At 36.3% G+C, this 25,739-nt stretch overlaps 1 protein-coding gene across 2 annotated transcripts; it reads right to left on the bottom strand.

The window, feature by feature from the left end:
• Positions 1 to 6: 6 nt before the first annotated feature.
• Positions 7 to 25,671, bottom strand: chd4b (chromodomain helicase DNA binding protein 4b). 2 transcript variants are annotated; one of them, XM_073847945.1, is made up of 40 exons: positions 25,433 to 25,671; positions 24,756 to 24,819; positions 23,862 to 23,974; positions 22,476 to 22,742; positions 20,953 to 21,071; positions 20,533 to 20,828; positions 20,229 to 20,347; positions 19,186 to 19,303; positions 18,900 to 19,069; positions 18,499 to 18,747; positions 18,082 to 18,285; positions 16,915 to 17,126; positions 16,697 to 16,828; positions 16,504 to 16,600; positions 16,023 to 16,214; positions 15,299 to 15,499; positions 14,981 to 15,118; positions 14,391 to 14,512; positions 14,127 to 14,300; positions 13,750 to 13,891; positions 13,490 to 13,621; positions 13,289 to 13,406; positions 13,071 to 13,195; positions 12,883 to 12,975; positions 12,633 to 12,774; positions 11,056 to 11,225; positions 10,777 to 10,966; positions 9,385 to 9,471; positions 9,208 to 9,299; positions 8,993 to 9,126; positions 8,763 to 8,907; positions 8,521 to 8,677; positions 7,344 to 7,438; positions 6,961 to 7,189; positions 4,213 to 4,272; positions 3,961 to 4,116; positions 3,746 to 3,854; positions 2,965 to 3,097; positions 2,679 to 2,874; positions 7 to 1,187 (listed from the first exon to the last, which is right to left on the bottom strand). In XM_073847945.1, exons 2-40 carry the CDS (start codon positions 24,802 to 24,804, stop codon positions 1,012 to 1,014), a joined length of 5,853 nt encoding a protein of 1,950 aa, XP_073704046.1. In that variant the 5' UTR covers positions 24,805 to 24,819; positions 25,433 to 25,671; the 3' UTR covers positions 7 to 1,011. The 2 variants fall into 2 exon arrangements, with proteins under 2 accessions (XP_073704046.1, XP_073704047.1); XM_073847946.1 differs by having other exon boundaries at positions 10,789 to 10,966.
• Positions 25,672 to 25,739: the final 68 nt, after the last annotated feature.

Raw genomic sequence — 25,739 nt, 5'->3', positions numbered from 1 at the left:
GGGATTTTGTCTTCTCTTGTAGGAAAAAGAAATCGGGACTCACTCTCTAGTTACATTATACACAAGCCAATCCGGAGAGGGAATAGGGAACAAATGTGGATTTTTAACAAGCACAGAATTATTATTAAACAATGGTGAACACAGAACTTGACTTTTCTTTAAAGCAGCAGTTCTCATAATGAAAAAAAAATGATTATAATATATATATATTTAATCTAAAGGAATGGAAGGTCATTTGACGGCCTTATAGGAGTTGTCAACCTGACGTTCAGAAAACTATAGGGGTGTCCCATTTGACATTTTAGATTTCTGATGAGTCCTTTTTGTTTAAGAACATTATGTCACCAAAGTGTGGACTCAGAGAAGTATGACAGCATTTGGGACAGGTACTGTTTACATCAGTATTTTTTTCCAACTGCTGCTTGATGGTACTTACAGTACGACAAGTTAAACCACATGATGTTTCAGGAATCAAACAGTCTTTTAAAATTCAATCTTAGAGCATAATTGTGGAAACGCACAAAAACAGTGATTCAACTAGTGTGAATTACAACATAAAACACACCTGAGGAGGAAAGGGTCCCCACTGTAAAGATCCATTCCACGCAAGGCAGAAATCCATACCTTGCCTTGCACTGACTACAACAGTGCAGCGGAGGTGACCTGGAAAACCTGAACTGGATTTATACTGGAGAATGATTTGGGCGCTGTGTATTCTAACATGCGTACACATCTCTCTGGTCAGCAGGTGTGTGTTCACAGGATTTTGAAAATGGAGGAAGTTGGAATGCCTCTAAATTGAGCTTTACAAGAAATGTTAGGGAACCACAGTGTGTTAGCTAGGAACCACTCCACTCTCCTTCTGTCCAAACTAGTGCAGGCAGCTGGAACTTATTTCAGATATAAACAACGCATCTGATTACCTGACCCAGGTGCATGTCTGTATGTGTGTGAGATGATTCCTCATCATGACTTATGGGAGGTATGTGTGAAAAATTCATCCAGGGGTCATCAGCGTGGCCCCTGCGTCTGTGTGACCTCCGGTCCTCGGCTGGCCAGCCGGCTAAGGATGCTTCTTTCTGACATCTGCAGCCGCACAGCGACGGGCGGTATTCGAGCAATGGTTGCTGGGAGCCGGGTGACATCTGCCTTCATGTCGCTGAGTAGCTCCTCCAGTTGTTTGAGAACTGATAGAACAATTGGCGGTAGGATATATTTATTCATTTGAACATTTTAAGTAAATTAATTCATTTTTACCTCTATACAACACAACTCCAGCTACAGGATGCAATAAGTATGCAAAATGTGGTATAACTAAGCTGAGATACTAAGTGTGAAGTTTTGTGGGTTTGAGCAGTGCTCTGATGGAAACACTGTCATGAGGTGTTAGAAGCTTTGGCCGTTTTACTTCCATTTTTAATTTATAATTTATTTTATGTTTCTACATTGAATTTTTTAAGGAACCTTTATTTAATAGTATTATGCAATTATAGTTGTATGTATGTATGTATGTATGTATGTATGTATTAGGGCTGTCAAACGATAAATCACGATTAATCGCATCCAAAATAAAAGTTTATGATTACTATGTGTGTACTGTGTGTATATATTATATTTATATAAATACACACACATACATGTTTATTAAAGAAAAATATTTTAGATTTATATATAAAATATTTATAATTCGATATATAATCTAAATTAAATACAAGTATAACTATTCATACATATAAATATTTTTTTAATCTATACGTGTGTGTGTGTGTGTGTGTGTGTGTGTGTGTGTGTGTGTGTGTGTGTGTATATTTATATATACATAATAAATATACACAGTAAACACACATTTAGTATGTAAACATAAACTTTTATTTCGGATGCGATTAATCGTGATTAATCATTTGACAGCCCTAGTATGTATACGTAAATCCACCAGGCTTCTGTAACTCTTGTAACATCTATTGTCAAAACTAGCCTATTCAATGCAAATTACTACATTCACACTTAGAATTAATTTAATAGGTTATCCTCTGGTTGTTTAACAACAGCAGTTAAGAAAATATAATGTAGATGTGTCACAAGGCAGATGCCTTTAACAGTGAGTAAAGATCATTTCCTATGGATTGACATTTTTTTTCAGAATTTTGAGACTTAAACTTACAATTACTAAAGTCAGAATTGTGAGACAGAAACATCCAATTCTGAGAAAATAAAGTCAGAACTGCAAGATATAAACCTTTTCTTAAAATTGCATGATATAAACTCAAATGCAAGTTATAAAGTCAAATTCTGAGGGTAAAAATAAAAAGACTGATATGTTCTCAGAATTGCGGGTTTATAACTCACAATTTTGACTTAATAAATCGCAATTGCATGTCATAAAGTCAGATTTGCAAGATATAAACTCTTGCAAGATATGAAAGTTTGTATCTCGCAAATCTGACTTTTTTTCTAAGAATTGTGATGTAAACCTGCAAATCTGAAAAAAAAAAGATCCTGAAAAATTTGCTAAATAATAATGTATCTGTGATTAGTTTTTTATCTCAGCAACTCGAAATAATATAGTTATTTTACATTAATTTATTTGTGTTTTTAGCACACTTCTGCATTGCAAAAATGTATCCAAAGCTATGTGTCAGATTATACTGTGCAGCATAGAGTTATGGGAATGAATGTACCTTTGTGCAGGACTGCATTAGCAGGCTTGTTTCCTGACATGGACTCTTTACTGAGGTGCTGGTGTGACTCCGCCAGACACTCCACCTCACTGAAGCGTGTGTTGAGTGCCATGGAGGGGTGAGAGGGATCCTCTGTCATGTTTAGATAGGCAGCACGTCTGAGCTGCTCCTCGATCACCAGAGCCTGTTCCAACAGCTAAAGAGAGAATAAATAAAGCAGTTGAGAAGAGCCATGGAGTGTGTGAACACTGAGTGTACGGTTTCATAGTATCTGTACATCTCTAACCTTAAACCTGCGAGCAAGAAACTTGTTTTTAATCTCAAGGAAGTTTCCTCTGCTCATCTCTCCCTTGAAGGGCTCATTGAGGATAGCGAACCTCGGGTCATTCTGCACATCCTGCCAACGTGCGTAGCCATGGCTGATAGTACAGAGGTGAAGGACATAACAAACATTTTACTGAATTTATGTTGCTTATGTTGATATTAAAGGGATAGTTCACCCAAAAAATTTAATTCTGTCATTTATTATTCACCCTCATGTCGTTCCAAACCCGCAAGACCTTCGGTCATCTTCAGAACACAAACTAAGATATTTCTGATAAAATCCAAGAGCTTTCTGAACCTTCATAGACAACAACGCAACGGGCCCAGAAAGGCAGTAAGAATATTGTTAAAATAGTCCATATGACATCAGTGGTTCAACCCAAATTTTATGAAGATAAGAGAATACTGTTTATGTGCAAAGAAAACAAAAATCAGAAAGCTCTCGGATTTCATCAAAAATATCTTAATTTGTGTTGCGAAGATAAACGAAGGTCTTACGGGTTTGGAATTAAAACTGTAAAATGCAGAGTTAACATGAATTTAAATAATACAAACAATATAAAAAAATTATTATATGAAAAAATATATAATATTTTTGATAAATAACATAAAATAACATCAATAAAAAAATAAACAAAAATACAGTAAAACAAGACTTATTCCTTTTTGTAATGCAAGGAAATGTACTGCTGTATCTGTACTGAAAAAACACACTTATTATCAAAATTAAGGATTAAGGATACTGTATGATACCAGCCAGCAGCCAGTAGTCATGGCGACGATGCCAGATCTCGTAAGTCTTCTTTGTGACCGTGGCAGCTCTCTCTTCATTCTGCCAGAGCGAGTGAAGCTCTGGAGAGAGAAACAGAGAGTACATTGATTCGAAATTCACCAGCATGTACACATACAGACACACACACACACACACACACACACACAGAGTAAATTCCCAGTGTACCTGTGAAACCTCCATCGGCGATGTTAAACATGAACCTCTGCTTCACTGCTTTCTTCTTCTCCTCACTCACTCCATCTGCTCCTCCGCTTGTCTCTTTGGCACTCTCTCCATTTTGCAGCTTAGCGGAGTCCTCTGACTTCATTCCGTCCTTGTCGTCTTTCAGATTTGGTTGAGAAGACAGAATGAGAAAGACTGATTAGACATTGTAACAGTTATCTGTGGTATAAAGGTGTTATTTGTGTTAGCATATACCTTTCTTCTCATCTCTTGCTGGGCTAGTGTCCATTTTTTCTGTCTTGTCTTCAGATTCTTCTGCAATGGAGTAAGACAGTATTGGTGCTACATGCGATCATGTGATTTTTTTGTGCAAAATGTAGAATTGAAGAACTGACTCGTTTTATGGATTATGACGGTTTTAGTGCCGTATATTAAAGTAGAAATATTACGGAAATAAAGTGGAAATACTACGAGAATGAAGTCAAAATATTATGAGAATAAAGTCGAAATATGAAAATAAAGTTGAAATATTACAAGAATAACATCAAAATACTATGAGAATAAAATTAAAATACTATGAGAATAAAGTTGAAATATTAACAGAATAAAGTTGTAATATTATGAGAATAAAGTCAAAGTACTACGAGAATAAAATCTAATTATTTCAAGAATAAAGTCTAAATATTACAAGAATAAAGTTGAAATATTACGAGAATAAAGTTGAATTTTTTTGAGAATGAAGTCGAAATACTACGAGAATAAAATCGAAATACTATGAGAATAAAGTTTAAAAAATTAACAGAATAAAGTCGAAATACTACGAAAATAAAATTGAAATACTATGAGAATAAAGTCGAAGTATTAACGAAATAAATTCAAAATACTATGAGAATAAAGTCTAAATATTTCGAGAATAAAATTTAAATATTACAAGTATAAAGTCGAAATACTACAAGAATAAAATATAAATACTATGAGAATAAAGTCAAAATATTAACAGAATAAAGTTGTAATATTATGAGAATAAAGTCAAAGTACTACGAGAATAAAGTCTTATTATTTCAAGAATAAAGTCTAAATATTAACAGAATAAAGTTGTAATATTATGAGAATAAAGTCAAAGTACTACGAGAATAAAGTCTTATTATTTCAAGAATAAAGTCTAAATATTACAAGAATAAAGTTGAAATACTATGAGAATGAAGTTGAAATATTAACAGAATAAAGTTGAAATACTACGAGAATAAAATCAAAATGAAGTCGAAATATTAACAGAATAAAGTTGAAATACTAAGAGAATAAAATCGAAATATTAATATTCAGGGCTCGAAATTAACTTTTTCACTTGGTAGCATTGGTGCTCCCAACTTCAAAAAGTTAGGAGCACCAAAAAAATTTTAGGAGCACCCAATTTCATTTTAGTAATGTGCCAATCTTGATTCTTCATGGTCGATTCTGATTGCCAATGTTTTACAAGCAAACGGGCTGATTCTGAAAGCCTTTTTTATACATTTATTTTATGCCTAAAGCAAGGGACAAGAATAAATGAAAATATGAGTACACAAACAAGATGTTTATCTTCTCTATTATAGGTACAGCCATTTAAATTAGAGGCAACCACTGCATTTTTAAAGAATCAATAGTATAAATAAAAAATAACCGACACAGTTCTTTTTTAATCATGTAGACAATAAATGCAGCCATAACCAAAGTAGGCTACTCTTTTAATATTCAAAGTGCAAATAGAGACCGAATTTTTCAAGCATATGCAGAGCTATAGACAACTATACAACTTAGTATAGCCCACATACTAATAACAGCTTAGATATTGTATGTAGCCTAATTTGCGCGCATTGGGAAGTCACTCTCTAAACGCGGGGTATTAAAATTTCTTTTGAATGCGTGTACGCGTTTTACTTTTGGTTTTGTTTTAACAATCGCGCGAAACTCTCGGCGGCGCTGAGCGTGCATTCTACAATACAAGAGATTACTTTAAAAAACCATTTGAAAGTGGGAGGACACAAACGGGATTTTGAAAAGCATGTCCCCAGTGGAAATTATGCCCCTGTGTGAGTGGAACTCGGCCGCTGAGATATCATTTGATGTGAATGAATGCCGCGTTGGACAGTATACTGAGACGGAGGCGCCAGAATTGTATCTGACAAAATGTGCGCTGTAGCACGAACTATAGTTTATTTCTTCAAAAGCAGATTGTGGAGACCTTTTAATTGTCCACAATCAAAAACCGTCATATCACTCACCCCTAATTGCAATGCAGTTTGTACAAATCTGGAACAGAGGTTGGGTGAGAGGAAAAAAAACGTCTGGTTCCTAATTCAGCGCAGCGCAGTGTTTGTGTCAGGGAGTGATTGACGGCTAAAATCTTAAATCTGCATTAAAGGAAATAACGTAAAGCTGAAGTTTAAATGTTATGTAATGTTGGAGAGAACGGTGAACCTGTCACTGTATCAGCTCACAGCAGTCTGTGCAGTAGTTAGACTAACGAACGTTTTGTAAAGAAATGAAACCAAGTCGCACCACAACAATTTCTCGCACTCGCACAAATGCTCCCAGATATAATTTGAGGTGGCGCAGGTTAAATTTTGGGAGCATATGCGACCAAAACAGTCACAATTTCGAGCCCTGATATTAATAGTGAAAACCATACCTTACCCAAGTGTCATACTTGCGGGTACAGTATTTTTGACAGTATACTTTATTCTTGTAGTATTTCGACTTTATTTTCGTAGAATTACGACTTTATTCTCATAATATTTATACTGTCTCGTGATTTTAACTTTAGTTTAGTTTTTTTTAATGTGGCACTAAAATCCAGTCGTAATAGATGGATTATTTGAATATCAACTCATTATAATTTTACTTCCTAACATCCACATTGCATTGCAAAGTTTTCATGGTGTGGATATTAAATCAACTGAATGTCAAATCAAATGGAAAATAAATTTTCATTTTGGCTATTTTATGTAGTGCTTAGCACCTCACCTTTGGTTTTAGATGTGTCTACATCTGAACTTTCAGCTTTGACATCTAAAGATGTGTTTTCCTTTGATTCTGTGGACTTCTCTTTGTCCCCGTCCTTTTCATTTTCTTCGTCTCTGCTTCCTCCATCCTTTTCTGCGGATGGTGAGGTGGTCTCTCTCTCCGTGTCCTTATTCTCCTCTTTCTTCGCTGGACTTGGGGATTTCTCACCTTCATCGGGAATCTCAATGATCTGAGAAAAAAAAGGGGATGTGAGAATGAGAGTTGGAGACTAGAAGTAAGGCAAAGTGAGACAGGCAGGTGTTTACAAAAGGAAAGTGTTTAAAAATACTGAGAAGAGAAACAGGAAGGTGAAGCTAAAAAGTGAGACTGTAAATAACAAGTACCTCATCCTCCTGTCTGGAGCCCTTTATTTTTTTCTCTCCGTCTACTTCCATCTTCTCCTCTAGCTCTTTTGCGTCATCACTCTTGGAAAGGTCTTCTGTTTGGATAAGAGAGTCAGATTAATGTGAAATGATTAGCCATGCAGAGATAATGGACAAATTATCTGTGAATGAGGAACAAATCCTCTTCTGGAATAGATTTTGAAATAGGTAACTTGTCATAAAAGGTCAAATTGAAACTGAAATGATCTGTTTAGGTTTTTTTTGTGAAATATTAAAAGATTAATAGGGTTTTATGTATTAAGGGCTTTTCTGTTATTATGATATAAAAAATAATATTATTAAAATTAATTTTGAATACAATGCACTACCACTCAAAAGTAACATTCTTCTGCTCACCAAGCCTGCATTTATTTGATTCAAAACACAGCAAAATAACGGTTTCCTATTTGAATATATTACAAATGTAATTTATTCCTGTGATTTTAAAGCTGAATTTTTAGCATCATTACTCCAGTCACATGATCCTTCAGAAATCATTCTAATATTCTGATATGCTGCTCAAAAAACATTTATTATTATTAAGTTGAAAACAGCTGAGTAGAAGTTTTTCAGGTTTCTTTAATGAATATAAAGTAGAGCATTAATCTAAAATTTGATTTATTTTTCATATAAATGTTTATTTATTATCAGTGTTATTTTAGTATTCATGCCCCCGGTTTCACAGACAAGGCTTAAGCCTAGTCCTAGACTAAAATGTAAGTCTGAGCTGTTTCAACTGAAATACAATTGCACTGATTGATCTTAAAATATATCAGTGCCTTTATTTTGTCTCAAGATGCACACCAGTAATGTTTTTTTTTTTTCTAATCATGTTTATAAAAATGACTTAAATGTCCTAATTCAACTATGGCCTAATCCTGGCTTAGTCTAAGCCCTGTCTGTGAAACTGGGCCATTATGTATTAAAGTATCATAGTATTTATTAATACTTTGATTTAGCTTTCATTTGTATATTTCAACTTTTTTTTTTTTTTTTTTAATTCTAAAGTATAACTTCATTAGTTCTTTTATATTTCTACATAGTCTTTTATTACTACAAATACATTTTTTTTCTAAAATCTTAGTACTATTTTCAATAATTTTTAGTTAAAAACAGCATCTCTTATGCATGTGTGTACCTGGTGCTGGTGTGTTGGGCTGGGTATCTGCAGGCGTCCCAGTAGAGGGCGTTTTTGGATCTTCTCCCGCTGCAATGGCTGCCGCTCTTTTGCTTTCCTCCAGTTCTTTCATCCAGGGCATTGACCACTGACCATTGACATGCTCGAACTCCTGCACCTGTAAGAGTTTAAAACAGTCAATCATGTAACATTCACAGAATCAAATAACTCCCTAAAACACCAGCAAGCATAACCTCACAGACCTTCTTGCGGATCAGTGACATTACACCTATGCGTGTAAGAACATGTTGTCGTGACAGGCCTTCCCGTGGAACACCATCAGCAAATGTTTCTGCCCCATCAGCGCCCGGCTCACACAGGTGACGCATAAAGAGGGACACATATGCCCTGAGAATGAGAGAGAGAGTCCTCAAGTAAATAAAAGGTAAAAAAAAAAAATGACAAGACCTCATTTAAGGACAGTCAGACGTACTTGAACTCCTTCTCGGATTTGCCTCGCAGGTCTCTAACAAGCCATTGGGTGGTGAAGGCATCCTGGGGAGGCATCCCATAACGCATGACTGCATTCAGGAAGGCCTTTCTTTGTCGAGCATTGAAGCCCAACACCTAATGAGAAGAGAGAGGTTAAGGTTGCAGAGTACGTGAAGGGAATAGCTGAAACAAGTTAAAAGGCAACTGAAGTTGAACCTCAATGTTTCCTCCCACTCTGGCCAGTAGGGGGGGCAGTGGTTTATCTTTATCATTCCTCAAGCCTTTACGACTTGGTCTTCGAGAGTTAGCTACAAAAAAAAAAAAAAGAGGATTGTGTCAATACAAATATAATAATTGCTTATTCATATAAGGATGGGTTAACATTTTTCTCACCTTCAGATCTCTCATCAAAGTCCTCATCACCCTCCTCGGAAGCCACAGAGTAATCTGATTGGTTATCAGACTGATCATCCTGCCAGTCTGGAAACACAAGTGAGTGAGGCAATATATTATTGAACACAGCTTTCTTGACAAGAAAATATTTAATTTAAAGAGACAATACAACCAAGATTCATGCTGACAATACAAAAAGGTCAAACTTTTGGGCACACTGGGCTGAATTTGTTTCTCACAAAACTTTTAATCTAAAATCGTAAATTATATATATACACAATGTATAACTTGCATGAATTATTAATTTAAAAAAAAACTATTAATAATTAAATTTAAAAATACTTTATTTTTTGGCGTGGGGATTTCTACTACATAATATATAGCATAATTCTCATGTTCCAGTTTATTTTTATAATTTTGATGACTTCAATATTATTCCAAAATGTTAAAAGAAGTAAATAATAAAGAGCAGGTAGGTGTGTCCAAAATTTGCCTATACTGTAAATGTAATAACTAATACATATAAATGCATTATTTTAAACATAAAACATTAACAACACATCAGACCTAAGATCACACCACTACAGTGCCTTGCAAAAATATTTATACCCCTTCATTTATTCACGTTTTATGTTGCTGTCTTATGTTAAACTGTTTAAAACAAATGTTTTCCCCTCACATCAATCTACACTCCATGTACCATAATGACAAAGCAAAAACAGAATTTGTCACAACTTAATAATAAATAAATTGTGTTTACATAAGTCTTCACTGAGGAGAGGATTAAGTCTTGCCACGCCACGAAAAAGCCCAGATCATCGGAGTGTTGCAATAATGTTTGTGCTTCTGTAAGTTTCTCCCATCTGCATATATTATCATGGAGCTCAACTAGAATAACCATCAGGTTCTTGGTCACCACTCTAGCCAAGGCCCTTCTCCATCAATTAACAGAGACTACATGCTTCTGTGAACCTTCACTGCAGCAGAATTCTGAACTCTTCCCCAGATGTGTGCCTTTCCAAATCATACCCATTCAAGTGAATTTGCCACAGATTAACTTTACTTGAAGTTTAGTAACATCTGAAAGCAATATGAATGCTCCTGAGCTCATTTTCAACTGACCCAAATAAGGGTATGAATATTTATGCAATGGAATCATTTAAGCTCTTTGCTTTGCCATTATGATATATGGAGTGTAGGTTGGTGAGGACAAAAAAGTAATTTAAAACAGTTTAAGATAAACAACATAACAAAATGTGAAAAAAATCAAGGGGTATGAATACTTTTGCAAGGCACTGTAAGTTTGTCTTCATCCATAATAACACACATGCAACTACTCACAAACGTACAGATAAAGAGCAGTAAAAAAAAGCGTTAAAAGTGCGTCTGTACCCCGTCTACTACCTCTGTCCTCCTGTGAGCAGTCGTTGTAGTTAACAGGTTTGCGTGGCCGTTTGCCTTTGCCCAGGTGACGAGCGAGATCTTCCTGTTGCTGCTCATAATGATGGCGCAACAGTTTCTCCCAGTAATCAGGATCTACACTTTCTTCCTGCTTAATGATCTCTCTATCCACATCCTCCTCCTGACAGAGACACACCGTATGATATACATATACATACATGAGACAAACACACCACACACAGACACAGTCACATTCTCACACACACTTACCTCCTCTTCCTCGTCTTTGACCACATACTGGGCCACTTTAAAAGAGCTGAGGTATTCATTCATACTCTGCAGCTCAGTGTCATCCGTCGCATCTTGGTTTCGATCCAGAAGCCGATCAATCGCCTTGTCATCATAGTGGATCACACTGCTGTCTTCCTCCTTATTGTCACCTGGAGAAGTTTATTTGATTTTGAATTGATTTTAGTGTTTACTTTGTCCCTTTCATTCATTGTGCCCGTATAATTTCGGTATAAACTTATTTTCCATATTGTCTAGTACTAGAACTCTGTTCATATGCATTTGTAGTAATTTGCTTTTTAATAATGCTGATAAAGCTTTCCTGACTTAAATTTGAGAGAAAGAGACAGAGAGAGATGGTAGATAAAAATACAACATAACACTGATTTAAAGTGAGCGGTAACCAGGTCAGTGGGTAGGTGAAGGTATTTAATTCAGCCCTGGGCTCAGCAGTAAGATTTTTATTTTTTATTGGTTGGCATAGTCAGACCAGTATATCAGATTTGAACTTTTTACTTTACTACATTTTCTTTGGCCCACTACTAAAAAACATTAATTTTATTTTTAGCAATATATTTCAAAAGCAGAAAACAGACATAAAATAAAAACTACTGCAGCATCAGAACGAAACTCAGCTTATTAAGTTCTCAGCAAGGTCATGTGTAGCTTAAAGCTGTAAATAACCTTCACCTGAAAGCAGAACTTCACATCTACACCACAGCAGCTTATAGACCATAGCAGTTTTTGGACTATTTTATCGATTGTCCTTTGTGTCTTTCTGGGCCTTGAACATGTCAGTTGCATCACTGTCTATGCAGGGTCAGAAAGCTCTTTTTTCAAAGATGAATGAAGGTCTTACTGGTTTCGACTGACATGAGGGTGAGTAATTAATGACAGAATTTTCATTTTTGGGTGAACTATCCCTTTAAAGGGGTTATATGATGCGGTTTCTTGTTTTTCTTTGTTTTTGGAGTGTTACAAGCTGTTGCTGTGCATAGATAAGATCTGTAAAGTTGCAAAGCTTAAAGTCTCAAAACCAAATAGATATTTATTATAAAAGTTAAGAGTCAGCCACATCTCCCTAAAACGGCTTGTTCAAACACACCCCGACTTGTTCACGTCGCGGGGTGAGTAGATTAGCATAACACCACCCGTATGTACATGGGAAGGCGTAAGAACGCTTGAGGTATCCGGCCAATCACAACGCACCGGAAAGCTGGCCAATCAGAGAACACCTCGGTTTCCATCAACGATGAGTTTTGTAAAAATCAAAGCATTTCAGAAAGACGGGGAAAGAGAGGAGCAACAATAATGTACAGTATGTGGAAAATAATGTTTTTTGAACCTCAAACTGCATAAACACATTGCATTACAACAAATACACAAAATAATGCTCTTTTTAGCAACATTATATGACCCCTTTAACTAAAAGCTGTACACGTCTCATAAGTTTTACTGGTTTTAAACGTCATTATTATTTCAAATCTCAAATGTTTTATTTTCTGATCTCAAATCAGTGTTGCGTTCAGAAGATGAAGCGTTCCATAAAACAGTATTACCTTCTCCGAGCTCGTATTTGAAAAGCTGTTCTGTGCCAAACTTCAAGATATCATCCAATTCTTGTTTGGACATGGATCCAGCCTTGGAGCCCAGACCAGGCCGCACCACCAGATGAGTCAACATCATCTTTTTCTTTGCCACCTGAAATACAACGGTCATGAGACTTTAGCTAGTGCTTGTGTTTGATTGTTTTTTAAACTGTTTTTTAACAGTTTTGCATTTGCCTGAAACTATTATTTTATATCTCACCTGTGTAATTCTCTCCTCCACAGACGCTTTAGTGACAAATCGATAGATCATCACCTTCCTATTCTGACCAATACGATGAGCCCTGCTAAATGCCTGAAAAAGACAACCGGAGAGAGACCGTATCAGAAAAAAAAACCCTCTCACAGAGATGCAGGTGTTTGACAGTTTTAGTATCACGTCGCCTCTACCTGGATGTCGTTATGTGGATTCCAGTCAGAGTCGTAGATGATGACAGTGTCAGCAGTTGCCAAATTGATACCCAAACCCCCTGCTCTGGTGGACAAGAGGAAAACAAACTGAGGAGCACCAGGAGCTGCAGTGAGTGAAAAGAGAAGAATTTTGTCAAAACCAAACATCCATTATGTTACAGTTATATCATGGAAATGGGTGGTATTTCCCCCCTCACCATTGAATCTATCGATGGCTTCCTGTCTCATCCCTCCAGTCACCCCTCCGTCTATCCTTTCATACTTGTACCCTTCATTCTCCAGAAAGTCTTCCAGCAAATCCAACATCTTTGTCATCTACATCCATGCACAATGCGTTTAAGTATACTTTAGTACATAGTTAAGTATATATGTATTCAGTGTACGGCATTTGTGTGTACCTGTGAGAATATAAGCACTCTATGTCCACCCTCCTTCAATTTTTTCAGCATCTTACACAGAAGCATTAGTTTCCCAGAAGCTTTTGTGAGGGCACTGCCATCATACATGCCATTGGGCATTTTAGGGGCTTCCTGCACAATCAGACACATATGATCAGCTGAAAGTATTGTTGTTATTCATTCAAAACCCTTAAACTTTAAGTTCCCCCATTTCTACTGAAAAATGGTAGTGTCCTAATTGAGAGTAAGTGGAAGCTCACATTAGCAGCTGTCGGGAAGAGGTAGGGGTGGTTACAGCACTTCTTTAGGTCCATAACCACATTGAGCAGAGACACCTGGTTTCCTCCACCACGAGTGTTCAGAGCTTCAAAGTTGCGTGTCAAGATGTACTTGTAGTACTTCCTGTTTCAGAAAAACAGGAAGATTGACTCAGAGGCTATTGCCATATAAAAGTCTTAAATGGCCCATACAACTAAATTTACACACTCACACTATAAATAATCAGAGTTATCAATCTATCAGTCATACAGTGTAATGAACCATGCTGTAAATAACAAAAAGGGTGTCCAGCAGGTGATGCAAATGAGGGATGAATGTACCTAACATTTAGCTGACGAACATTAAATGTGTTTCATACTTTTGCATGGGGCTGAGCTCCACTCGCACAATGAGTTCGGTTTTGGAGGGCATGTGTTTGAAGACGTCAGCTTTGAGTCTTCTGAGCATGTGTGGACCCAACATGTCGTGCAGTTTCTTAATTTGGTCCTCCTTAGCTATGTCAGCAAATTCTTCCAGGAAACCTTCCAGATTACTGAAACACACATATGGTACTGAACAACAGCAAAAAAACACTGAGGGCACACAAACGTCACACTTGCATATCAAGAACACACACACTTACTTGAATCTCTCAGGCGTGAGGAAGTTGAGCAGATGGAAGAGCTCCTCCAGGTTATTTTGTAAAGGTGTGCCTGTCAACAGCAGCTTATGCTGAAGAGGGTAGTTATTCAACACACGGAAGAACTGAGAGAGATAAAAGGAGAGAGAGATTTTGTTAGTTTTATATCAAATACTAATCCTAATATTAAAGGAATAGATCTCGCAGAAATCAAACTTGTCATCATCTATTCACTTTCATGTTGCTCTAAACCTGCAACACCCTTTCTGTAAAGGATGCGAAGGCACCATAAATGTACTCCACAAGCTTTGCACTATTTTTCCAAGTCTTCTAAATTCATTCAATAGCTTTATGTGAGGAAAAAAAAAACTTGGTTTTGTAAACCAAATCCAACTGGTTCATAGAAAAAAAACAATCAGATTTAATTAATGAATAATTTAGACAACATTTACAATAAAACTTTTTCCTTTTGTGTTCCAAGGACAATATACAGTCACACAAGTTTGGAAAAACAGGAGGGTGATGACATGATGAAAAAAACTTTTAATTAGTGGATATTTTGGTGTGTCACTCATTTGACCCATGGAGCTTACCTTTGACTGGTTATTTTTTAGTCTATGGGCTTCGTCCACTACAAGACAAGCCCAGTCGATGGAGCCTAGGATGGCTTGATCGATTGTGATCAGCTCATAGGAGGTCAAAAGCACATGGAACTTCACAGAAGCCTCTTTCTGCACAGATAAAGAGGGATTCAGGAACCACACATTGTAAACAAACAAAGACAACGAAGCATATCATCAAACCACAAAGCAGATGTGGCAGTAATTTATTTAAACATATCTTTATCATTATGGTTTCTAGTTCCCTCTGATAAGCTACTGTATCAACCTCTTTTCCTCTGGGTTTCATACCTTCATTTTGGAGGCCTTCTTCCCACCACGGATGGCGTTGTCCTCGAAAGAGAATTCATTCTCTCGTATCACAGCTCTGCTGTCTTTATCACCCACATAAGTGACCACATACATATCTGGGGCCCACATCTCAAACTCTCTCTCCCAGTTAATGATGGTAGATAGAGGGGCACTGACCAGGAACGGCCCCTTTGAGTGACCCTAAGAGAGACCATTACTAGTATTATAAACTTCAATGCCATATTATACACAATAACTTTTACGATAAACGATATGCCTTCCTAGAGACCATTTATTTCAGTAAAATCAATTAATCAAACTAAAATAACACAAGAGATTGGAAGAACACAGTCGTTCATTGCTGAGGTGAGTAAGACTTTTTTTTTAAAGAATATAATACTTTTATTCAGCAACGATCCATTAAATTGATCAAAAATCACAGAAAAACTGTTGCTATATTTGCTATGCTTTTGAATTTTTTATTTATCAAAGAATCCTTGGAAACAAATGCAACATGGCTTTCATTAATTAAGCTGCTCTTAAAAAATTTCAAGAGCAACAAATCAGCATATCAGAATGATTTCTGAAGGATCATGAGACAGTGAAGATGAAACAAATGCAGCCTTGGTGAGTACAAAAAACTTATTTCAAAAAAAACTTTAAGAATCTAACCCAAAACATTTGAGTGGTAGTCCACTTACAAAATCTTTTTTTAAAAACACACCTCTTTGTAGAGCGAGTAGAGGAAGACAGCAGTCTGAACTGTCTTTCCAAGACCCATCTCATCAGCCAGGATCGTGTCTGTGCCCTGAGCCCAAGAAAAACGCAACCAGTTCAGTCCCTCAAGCTGGTATGGGTGAAGCGTGCCGCCCGTAGAGTCCAGATAATCCGGCTGCCTATCAAACTTTATTGTGGGCTGAAAGAAAGAGACAGAAAGAATATTAGATCATTATCAGTCAAAAACCTATGAATGTATTTTCTTATAAACAATGTTTCCAAACAATCTGTGCAAGTGTGGCCTTGCTTATGATTATATTAAATGTAGAGAACAAGAAATTATGGGAAAGAAGTGGTTAGTTCAAACTTGCACTGAATAACTTGCAGTGCTAAGCCATGGCTCCAACCTAAATGTGCTTAGTATTAAAACTGTATCTTAGTCAATAAAGTAGACAAAAGTTGTGCTGAGTTATTCTAAGGTTCCTTACATCCACAACAGGATTAGCAGGAGGCCTCTCTGTCTTTCTCACTTTCACCTTCTTCATCTTTTTACCTGGTCTGCCCTCCTCTCCAAGCATCAGCTCCCTAACAAACAGAAAAAAAATATGATATTCAGATACTTGCACTCAGTATTGTTTCACACTAGTGTGCATGGGCTGTTGAATGCCTGTGTGCATGTACCTGTGGTTCCAGTAATGTTGTTTGTAGGTTTCATAGTCTGGGACGTCCATGTCTTCAGACTCCCAAGTTGACTGATCATATGCCAAATCTCTCCATTTGATCAGATAATGAACATTATTCTTCTTATCCACACTGGCAGAGAGAACGAGAGAAATTAATGTCTAAATAGTACAACAGATGCCATTCTTCAACAGGCTTCGGCATATGAACGTTCTCACCTGTGGTTTAAGATGCGGTGGATGAAGAGCCACTCTAACTTTACTCCAAAGCGCCCATACTGATCCTCTATACGGGCATAGAAGGGATCTTTATTCTTTCTCTTGCAGCTCTTATCCTCGTCTCCCTCAGCACCCATCTCTAGATTGGGGGGCTCCTCCATATCTGTCTTCCGCTGGTAGTTACGAAACATGACCTGACAGTTCAGCTCCAACTGTGACAAGAAAGAAAAAGACATAAATTATTGAATGATTTTACTCATAAACACACCCAGAAATTTGCAAAATGTTAATTATTTTACCAAAATAAGAGAGCAGGTAATTTTTTTATTTAGTACTGACCTGAATAAGATATTTCACATAAAAGATGTTTACATAGTCCACAAGAGAAAATAATAGTTTAATTCATAAAAATGACATGTTCAAAAGTTTACATACAATTGGTTCTTAATACTGAGTTGTTACCTGAATGATCTACAGCTGTATTTTTTTGTTTTGTTTAATGATAGTTGTTCATGAGTCCCTTGTTTGTCCTGAACAGTTAAACTGCCCGCTGTTCTTCAGAGAAATCCTTCAGGTCCCACAAATTCTTTGGTTTTTAGCATTGTGTATTTAAACCCTTTACAACAATGACTGTATGATTTTGAGATCACACTAAGGACAACTGAGGGACTCATATGCAACTATTACAGAAGATTCAAACGCTTACTGATGCTTGAGAAGGGCAGACAATGCATCAAGTGAAAATGGGTGATAACTTTTTGAATTTGAATTTTAAGATAAGGATAAATTTAACTAAATGGGAACCATGCAAGTATGTTCTGTAACTTCTAAAAGGGGAATACTAAATGAAAAAAAAATATGATATTTAAGCAAAATAAGAAAAATGTACACATCTTCATTCTGTTCAAAAGTTTAAACTTCTCTTAAAGCATAATTTTTCCTTCTGGGGCATCAGTAAGCATTTGAACCTTCTGTAATAGTTGCATAGGAGTCCTTCAGTTGTACCCAGTGTAAAAAGATGAATCTCAAAAATCACACAGCCATTGTTGGAAATTGTTATTTACATTTTTTTAATTTTGTATCACCTATTTAGTCAAAAATGTATAACATTTTTATATTGTTGCATCTCTACTTACAAGAAAATGTGTGTTTTTATTTGCGTGTCACCTGTAGTTCCTGGACCCAAGAACAGTGCCAGTAAGACATGTTGCACCACTTCACAAAGAACTCTCTTTCCTTCCGACCAATCATAGGAGGAGGATCTGGAGCATCGGCAGGAAGGTCTGCAGGACGTGGCACAGGCATAGGTGGAGGGGCTTCACCCCAGCGCCAGGCCAGGACTTTCTGGACTTTGCCCTTCAGTGGAGCACTCTGTGAAAACAAAGACATTATATTTATTTAATGTTTTGTACAATTAAACTACAAAATAAAATCAATCCAAATTAACATTTATTTATTTAAATTAATCAGTTATGCTAATCCCACATATCTCAACACTGGCATCTCTGGAAAAAAAAAAAAACTCCAGAAAACCTAATTCAAAGGATAGACTTTGAAAATCACACAATATCATTTCTCTCTCACCAGGCAGCGCGGGCAGATCCACTCTCCGTTGGGGATGTCTGGCAGAGGAGGGTTGAGACAGTGTAAGTGATAGGACGAGGGGCATGTGTCACAGCACAGCAGCTCTCCTCCATCCTTACACACCCGACAAAACTCCATATGATGATCGTCCTCCTCTTCTACCTCTCCATCATCCCTTCTTCCATCATCGTTTTCCTCTTCACCCTCGGAACTCTCCTCACGAGCCTCCCATTGAATTCCCTCCTTCTCCTGAGAGAGAGAGACATAAATAATGCATAATCAACAGAAACTTTAGTCATTAAATATCAATGGTAGAGAAATAGTGCACATACACACACACACACACAGAATATAGACTGAGCCAACAGCTGCTCATTCTGGACACGTTTACATATACGTACGCAGTGGGGGCAGCTCCATGTGCCTTCTGGGGCTCTCTCCATGTCAGGATCTAGACACACCATGTGATAGGCTCTGGGGCAGGTGTCACACAGAATGATCTCACCACCCTGCTGACACACCTCACAGTAGTCCTGATGATCGGTCTCATAGCCGTCAGCATCCTCATCCACTATCAAAGAGAAGGAGGGTTTGTAACAAATGTAAAAGTAGTATATTGTGTTTATTACAGTGTGTGTGTTCAGTAGAGTGAATAAAGTAGTCTGAGGTGTGCTGTCTTTGACTCACGCTTCTTTTTCTTGGAGCTCTTGGATTTCTTACTCTTGGAGCGGCTGCTCCGACTGTTGGATCCATCACTTATAGAGAAACTGTCAAAATCGCTTTCGCCATCATCATCCTCACCGCTCTGAGAAAAGGAACCGTGGTTGACGTGGTGCAAAACAAGTTGGTGATGTTAGCCATAATTTAAATAAATAATAATTTAATGCATACTGTATATATTCACTATTGTTAAACAGTTGGGGGTTGGCTTTTTTTTAAGAAGTCTCTTAATGCTCACCAGAGCAATTATTAATGCATTTATTTGATCAAATATAGTGAAAACTAAATTTAAAATATATATTTTATCTATTTTATGTTTTAAAATGTAATTTATTTCTGTGATTTCATTTCAAAGCTAATTTCATTACTCCAGTCTTCAGAGCCAAATGATCCTTCAGAAATCATTCTAATATGCTGATTTGCTGTTCAAGAAGCATATTTTATTATTATTATTATTATCATCAATATTCAGGATGCTTTGATGAAGATTAGCAAGGATGCTTTAAATTGATCAAAAGCAGTGTTAAAAACATAATAATTTTAAAAAAAGGTTTCTATTTCAGAAAAGTGCTGTTCTGAATTTTCTATTCATCAAAGAAACCTGAAAATTTCTACTCTGCGGTTTTCAATATAATAATAATAATAATAATAATAATAATAATAATAATAAATGTTTTTTGAGCAGCAAACCAGAATATTAGAATGATTTCTGAAGGATCATGTGACTGGAGTAATAATGCTAAAATTTCAGCTTTGAAATTACAGGAATAAATTACATTTTAAAATATATTCAAATAGAAAACACTTATTATAAATAGTAAAAATATTTCAAAATTGTACAGTTTTTGCTGTACTTTGAATCAATTAAATGCAGGCTTGGTGAGCAGAAGAGATTTACTGTTACTGTTTAAAAACTTTTGACTGACAATCTTTTTATAACAAATATTAATAATTATGTGTAATTAATATGAATAATAATGTATAATAATATAAGTAGAATAGATACATACAGATGAACGCTTTCTCTTGAAATTGCCCAGTTTAATCTTGAGTGGAGCCACTTTCTTTGCTTTAGACTTTTTGTCCTGGGGCTTTGGGGTGGACTTGGTCTTTCTACGTGCATTTGGGCCTAGAGCAGATATATAAATGACAAAAAGTGTTGAGTAGATAAAAAATTAAACACACATAATAAACTCACTTTACATCCCCTAAAAATTCCTCATTCTGTTCTCTGTTGATTATTTCTGATCCTTTCACTTTAATTTCAAATCAAATCTACACATAATCCACATTCCTCTCTCTCTCTCCTCTCACCTTTGCCCTCTTTGGTCTTGGCTTTTCGCAGGGGGACCACTGGGGGCTGCTGGGATGGGGGTGGTGCAGCAGGAGCTGCTGTTGTTGTGGGCGTGGCCATGGGTGCAGCCCCTCCTCCATCCACCCTAGTCACCATGCTCTCCACTGCAGCAGCTACATTGGCAGCTGCCAGGGCTGCGTTGGCACTCGCTGAGCCTCGCATGGGATTATTAGTGCTGAACTCTCGCCATTTAGCCCCCAAAACCATCATCATCTTCGACACAGCGATCTTAGGATTCTTAGCAGCTATTAACGGTCTAAACAGGAGAGGGAAAGAAAAACATTTTAGATCAGTCCCAAGATAACCAAAGGATATTATAAAGATGTTTACATAAGGCAATAATAGAAATGGGACAAAAACAGAAAGAGAAGTGCCTCTACCTGACAAACTGACTGAAAGCTTTGTAATTGGTGAGAGAAGTGTAGTCCTCCTGAGTAAAGGTGTAGTCGATGTCTTTCATTCCCCAGTCTGCTAACAGCTGAGAGGAAGATTTGGGCTCCTGTGAAAGAAGAACAGAGGATGACAGGTGAATAACACTAGAGAATACAATCATATATATATATATATATATATATATATATATATATATATATATATATATATATACACTCTTCATAGCTTTTGAACAGTAAGATTTTAATGTTTTTTACAGAAGAAACATTTTTATTATTATTATTAGCAATATTTAAAACAGTTTACTTTTCTTCAGGATTCTTTAATGAATAGACAATGAATAAACATACAAGCTTTTGTAACATTATACACTATACCATTCACAAGCTTGGAGTCGGTATAATTTTTCTGGGAGGGGCAGAAATTATTGCAATTAATATATTTTTTTCACAAGGATACTTTAAACTGATCAACAATGATGATAAAGACATTTAAAATGTTACAAAAGATTTCTATTGCAGATAAATGCAGTTCTGAACTTTCTATTCATCAAAGAAACCTTTTAAAATATATTCAAACACAAACAGTTATTTTAAATAGTAAAAATATTTCAAAATTTTACTGTTTTTATGTACTTTTTGGATCAAATATATACAGGCTTGGTGAGCAGAAGAGACGTTAAAATGTTAAAAAACATTTAAAAAAAATCTTACTGTTCAAAAACTTTTGACTGGTTGTGTATATACATATGTATGTATGTATGTCTGTATGTATGTGTGCATGCATGTATATATACAGTATACACACACATCATGTCACCTAAACCTCTATTAAAAATACACTACTACTACTGTTCAAATGTTTGGGGGCAGTATTTTTTTTCATTCAGCAAGGATCCAGTCAATGTATCAAAAAGTAACAGTAAAGATATTTATAATGCTACAAAACATTTCTATTAAAAATAAATGCTGTTCTTTTGAACTATTTATTAAAGAATCCTGAAAAAAAGCATCACGGTTTTCACAAAAATAAGAGACGTCTCTTAAAAAAAACATTTTAAAATCTTACCTTTTGAATGGTAGTGTACAAACGCACAAAAAATGTACAAGATATATGAAGTGCTTATAACTTTACAAACAAAACTGAAAATCAGCATTTGTTGTGGCAACAATGTAGACAGTCAAAGCACAGACAAGGCTCAATATCAGTATCAGACATTTCCAGGAACATGTACTTTGTATAAGTAACACTAATTGTTAAAGCATAAGTAAAAAAATATATATATAATAATAATAATAATAATAATACATCTTGTGCACAAATATCTTTTAGGCATGACAAATTGTTTTGTTGATCATGTGCATATGTGGACCCACATTATGCACTGTGTGTTTTTATTTACGCATTTGCACTGATCAGATCAACCTCATGTGACTGATTTTTTTAGCTGTCCCAAGGTTTTAATATCAAACCCAGGATTAACAATGACCACCAACTGGCTAACACTTACCTGACCATCATCATCATCGTCATCATCTTCTTCCTCTGGCTCTGGGTCTTTACGTTTGCTTTTTCCTCCAGATGGGCCACCAGCCTTTTCTCCCGCAGAACCTCCCTTCTTTCTCTCCTTAGAGGAGCTGGATCTCTTTTTCTTCTTCTTGCTTGGGGCATAGTCACTCCCTTCACTCTCAGATCGCACCACTCTGTCCTCCTCATCTTCCACACCTTCTACCATTCGGATTGCTTCCATGACTTCAGGAGAACTGACAACAATGTCCTAGACCACAATAATGACCCAAAGAGAGATGAGAATTTCAGATAAACTCAGGGTAGAACCTGTCAGTTCAATGCTTGTTTATCTAAACATGTTTAACAGTGACAGTAATGGCAAATGATTATTGACGTGACACTGCAGTGGTGAAATTTTTAACTTTCACAGTATTTATTTGAAACAGAAAATGTTAACTGTGAATTATTTGTCAGTTTAATGCATCATTGCTGAAGTATTTATTTAGTTTCTTTCTGAACCCAAACTTCAAATGATAATATGCATCTATCTATATATCTACTGTATACAGAGTATATATATACACCACCAGTCAAAAGTTTTTGAACAGTAAGATTTTTAATGTTTTTTAAAGAATTTTCTTCTGCTCACTAATCCTGCATTTACTTAATCCAAAATACAGCAAAAGCAGTAATATTGTGAAATATTTTACTATTTAAAATAACGGCTTTCTATTTGAATATATTTAAAAATATGTAATTTATTCCTGTGATCAAAGCTAAATTTTCAGCATCATTACTCCAGTTAAGTACATTTTTGTCAGGATTCTTTGATGAATAGAAAGATCCATCAGCATTTATCTGAAATAAGAAAAATTGTAACATTATACTGTATACCAAAAATTACAGAAATCAATACTTTTATTTAGCAAGGGTAATTTAAACTAATCGAATGTTACAATAACATTATACAATAATGTTACAAAATGTCTATTTCAGATAAATGCTGTTTTTCTGAACTTTCTATTCATCAAAGAAACCTGAAAAAATTCTACTGTTTTCAACATAATAATAAACAGTTTTTTTAGCAGCAAATCAGAATATTAGAATGATTTCTGAAGGATCATGTAACTGAAGTACTGATGATAAAAATTCAGCATTGAAATCACAGGAATAAGTTACATTCTAAAACATATTTAAACAGTTATTTTAAATAGTAAAATGTTTCAAAATTGTACTGTTTTTGCGGTACTTTGGATCAAATAAATGCAGACGTGGTGAGAAGAAGAGACTTTACATACATTAATACAATACAATACATACATTAAAAATCGTACTGTTCAGAAATTTTTGCCTGTTAGTGCACTCAGGCTAAAGATGCTCTGCTAACCTCTCTGATGACTTTCTGTCGTTTACTCGCCCTGCTTTCACGGCTTTTCTTTGCTTTCTTCTTCTTTTTGGATTTGGGAGTCTCCGCCTCTGATATTGGTTCATCTGCATCATCTGTCCATAACACATGCACCAAACATGAACAATTAAAGCAGAACAATCATTGTATTTATTTATTTATTTTTTGTCCTGCGTATCCTTCCATTGACCCATACTATTATGACTAAAGATAATATGGGACATCATTTTAGATCCTTTATCACAGCTTAAAGCCTTTAAAAGACATTATTTTTGAGCATTCCTGTCTCAAGATGTGAGTGTACTGTCCAAATATGCCAGCAGCAGTGAAACTAGGACATAAAGCTCTTGCTTTTGAAATCATTCATTTATTATAAGCTCTCTGCTGATAGGCTGCGCTGCCAACGCCATTACCGAGAGCGGCAAGAGGAGGAAAGCAAAACAAATGGGTTTGACACACTATGCTATATTGCGCATCGTATGATCGCTGAGGTAGAAAAACAAGCATTTTTCTCCCTTAAGATACTAATGAGTGAGTAACAAATAGGTTTGTCCTTCATTTTACATCTGCTGCTGACCAGTGATTCAGGAAGTGATGTGACTTTTGCATACAGCTTGCCGCTACTGCATCATAAACTAAAGATTTGGCTTTATATAGGAGTATGATGCAGTACCACGTGGCTCGCCAGCATGAGCAAAATATATAAACATTAATTCTACCAGCGTGCTCCTAACAAAAATGACCATTTGTTCAGAAGTACTTTGACATGTCAGCAGTTCATTTGTTTGTTTAGGCTTGTTTAGGCTCATTTGGGGAGGTTATGTAACATGATGTGGTTAATGAGGGTCCTTACAGGACAGGACAGCTAAAGCTTACCATCTCTCATAGGTCCAAAATGGTCCCTGTCGTCTTCACTCCCCGACATATTCTCGTCCGGACCCTTTATAAAACAGAAATGACAACAATATTTTGGTCTGGGTTTTAGCAGCACCCAATGCTGACAGAAAGAGATAAACAAGTGACATGGGAGGCTAACTGTGTTAATATGAATTAAAATCAATGGACGATTGTGACATTTCAAAACTACAACATCACGCAGCGCGTAGTGTTGCAAACAGTTTGACGTAGTCGTGTCATTTCGGCTTTTTTCGTAAACTTTCTCGCTCGGTCCGAGCGAAAGACGCCTCAACTTAGCTGTCAATCAAGTTAGCAAAGCTAGCAAACAGAGTCAAGTGATCCGGCTGCAGGGAAAATGGCAGCCGGCTGGATGAGTTGAGTTAAAGCGCTTATCTGCTTTCGTTTCTGGTCGTATTCGTATGTTTAAAACTTTCCTCGTTGCGAAAATATCACGCGGAGGTCGCGAAGCCCCCGACAAACACCATTCGGCGCTTTATAACGCGGTGTGTCAGTTGTAAGTTACCATTAATTTTAGATACGTTTTATTTTCTCTTTTATGCCTTAAGGAAAAACTCGCCGAGAAATAGAAAATTATTTGTATACGTATATATTTTTTAACGCAGGCGGTTGGAGGTGGGTGGGAGGAATTGACTTACAGGTCAGTCCAAGGTGTAGATAGTCGGCGGTATGATCAGCTTTAGTCTGACGCGAAAGCTGCAGGTTACTACCTATCACTAAAAAATAAAAAGCAGTTCTGAAAAGATCTTAAATCTTTGGGAGACGTCGTCCACTCTTCTCCCCTTTCCCCAGCGTCAGTGACCAGAAGCGAACATCCTCATACACACAAAGAAATCAGGGGGGGTAGAGACATCCCATAATAACCCTAGGCACGCTCCCCCCTCCCTACAACACTCACTCAACTCTGCATAGTTACCTCGCAACCTACAGCCCATAATAATCATC

This window comes from Garra rufa, chromosome 9 (genome assembly GCF_049309525.1).
Source record: "Garra rufa chromosome 9, GarRuf1.0, whole genome shotgun sequence".
Lineage (NCBI taxonomy): Eukaryota > Metazoa > Chordata > Actinopteri > Cypriniformes > Cyprinidae > Garra > Garra rufa.
The sequence above is the reverse complement of the archived record's forward strand: the minus strand, read 5'-3'. Positions and strand labels throughout refer to the sequence as shown.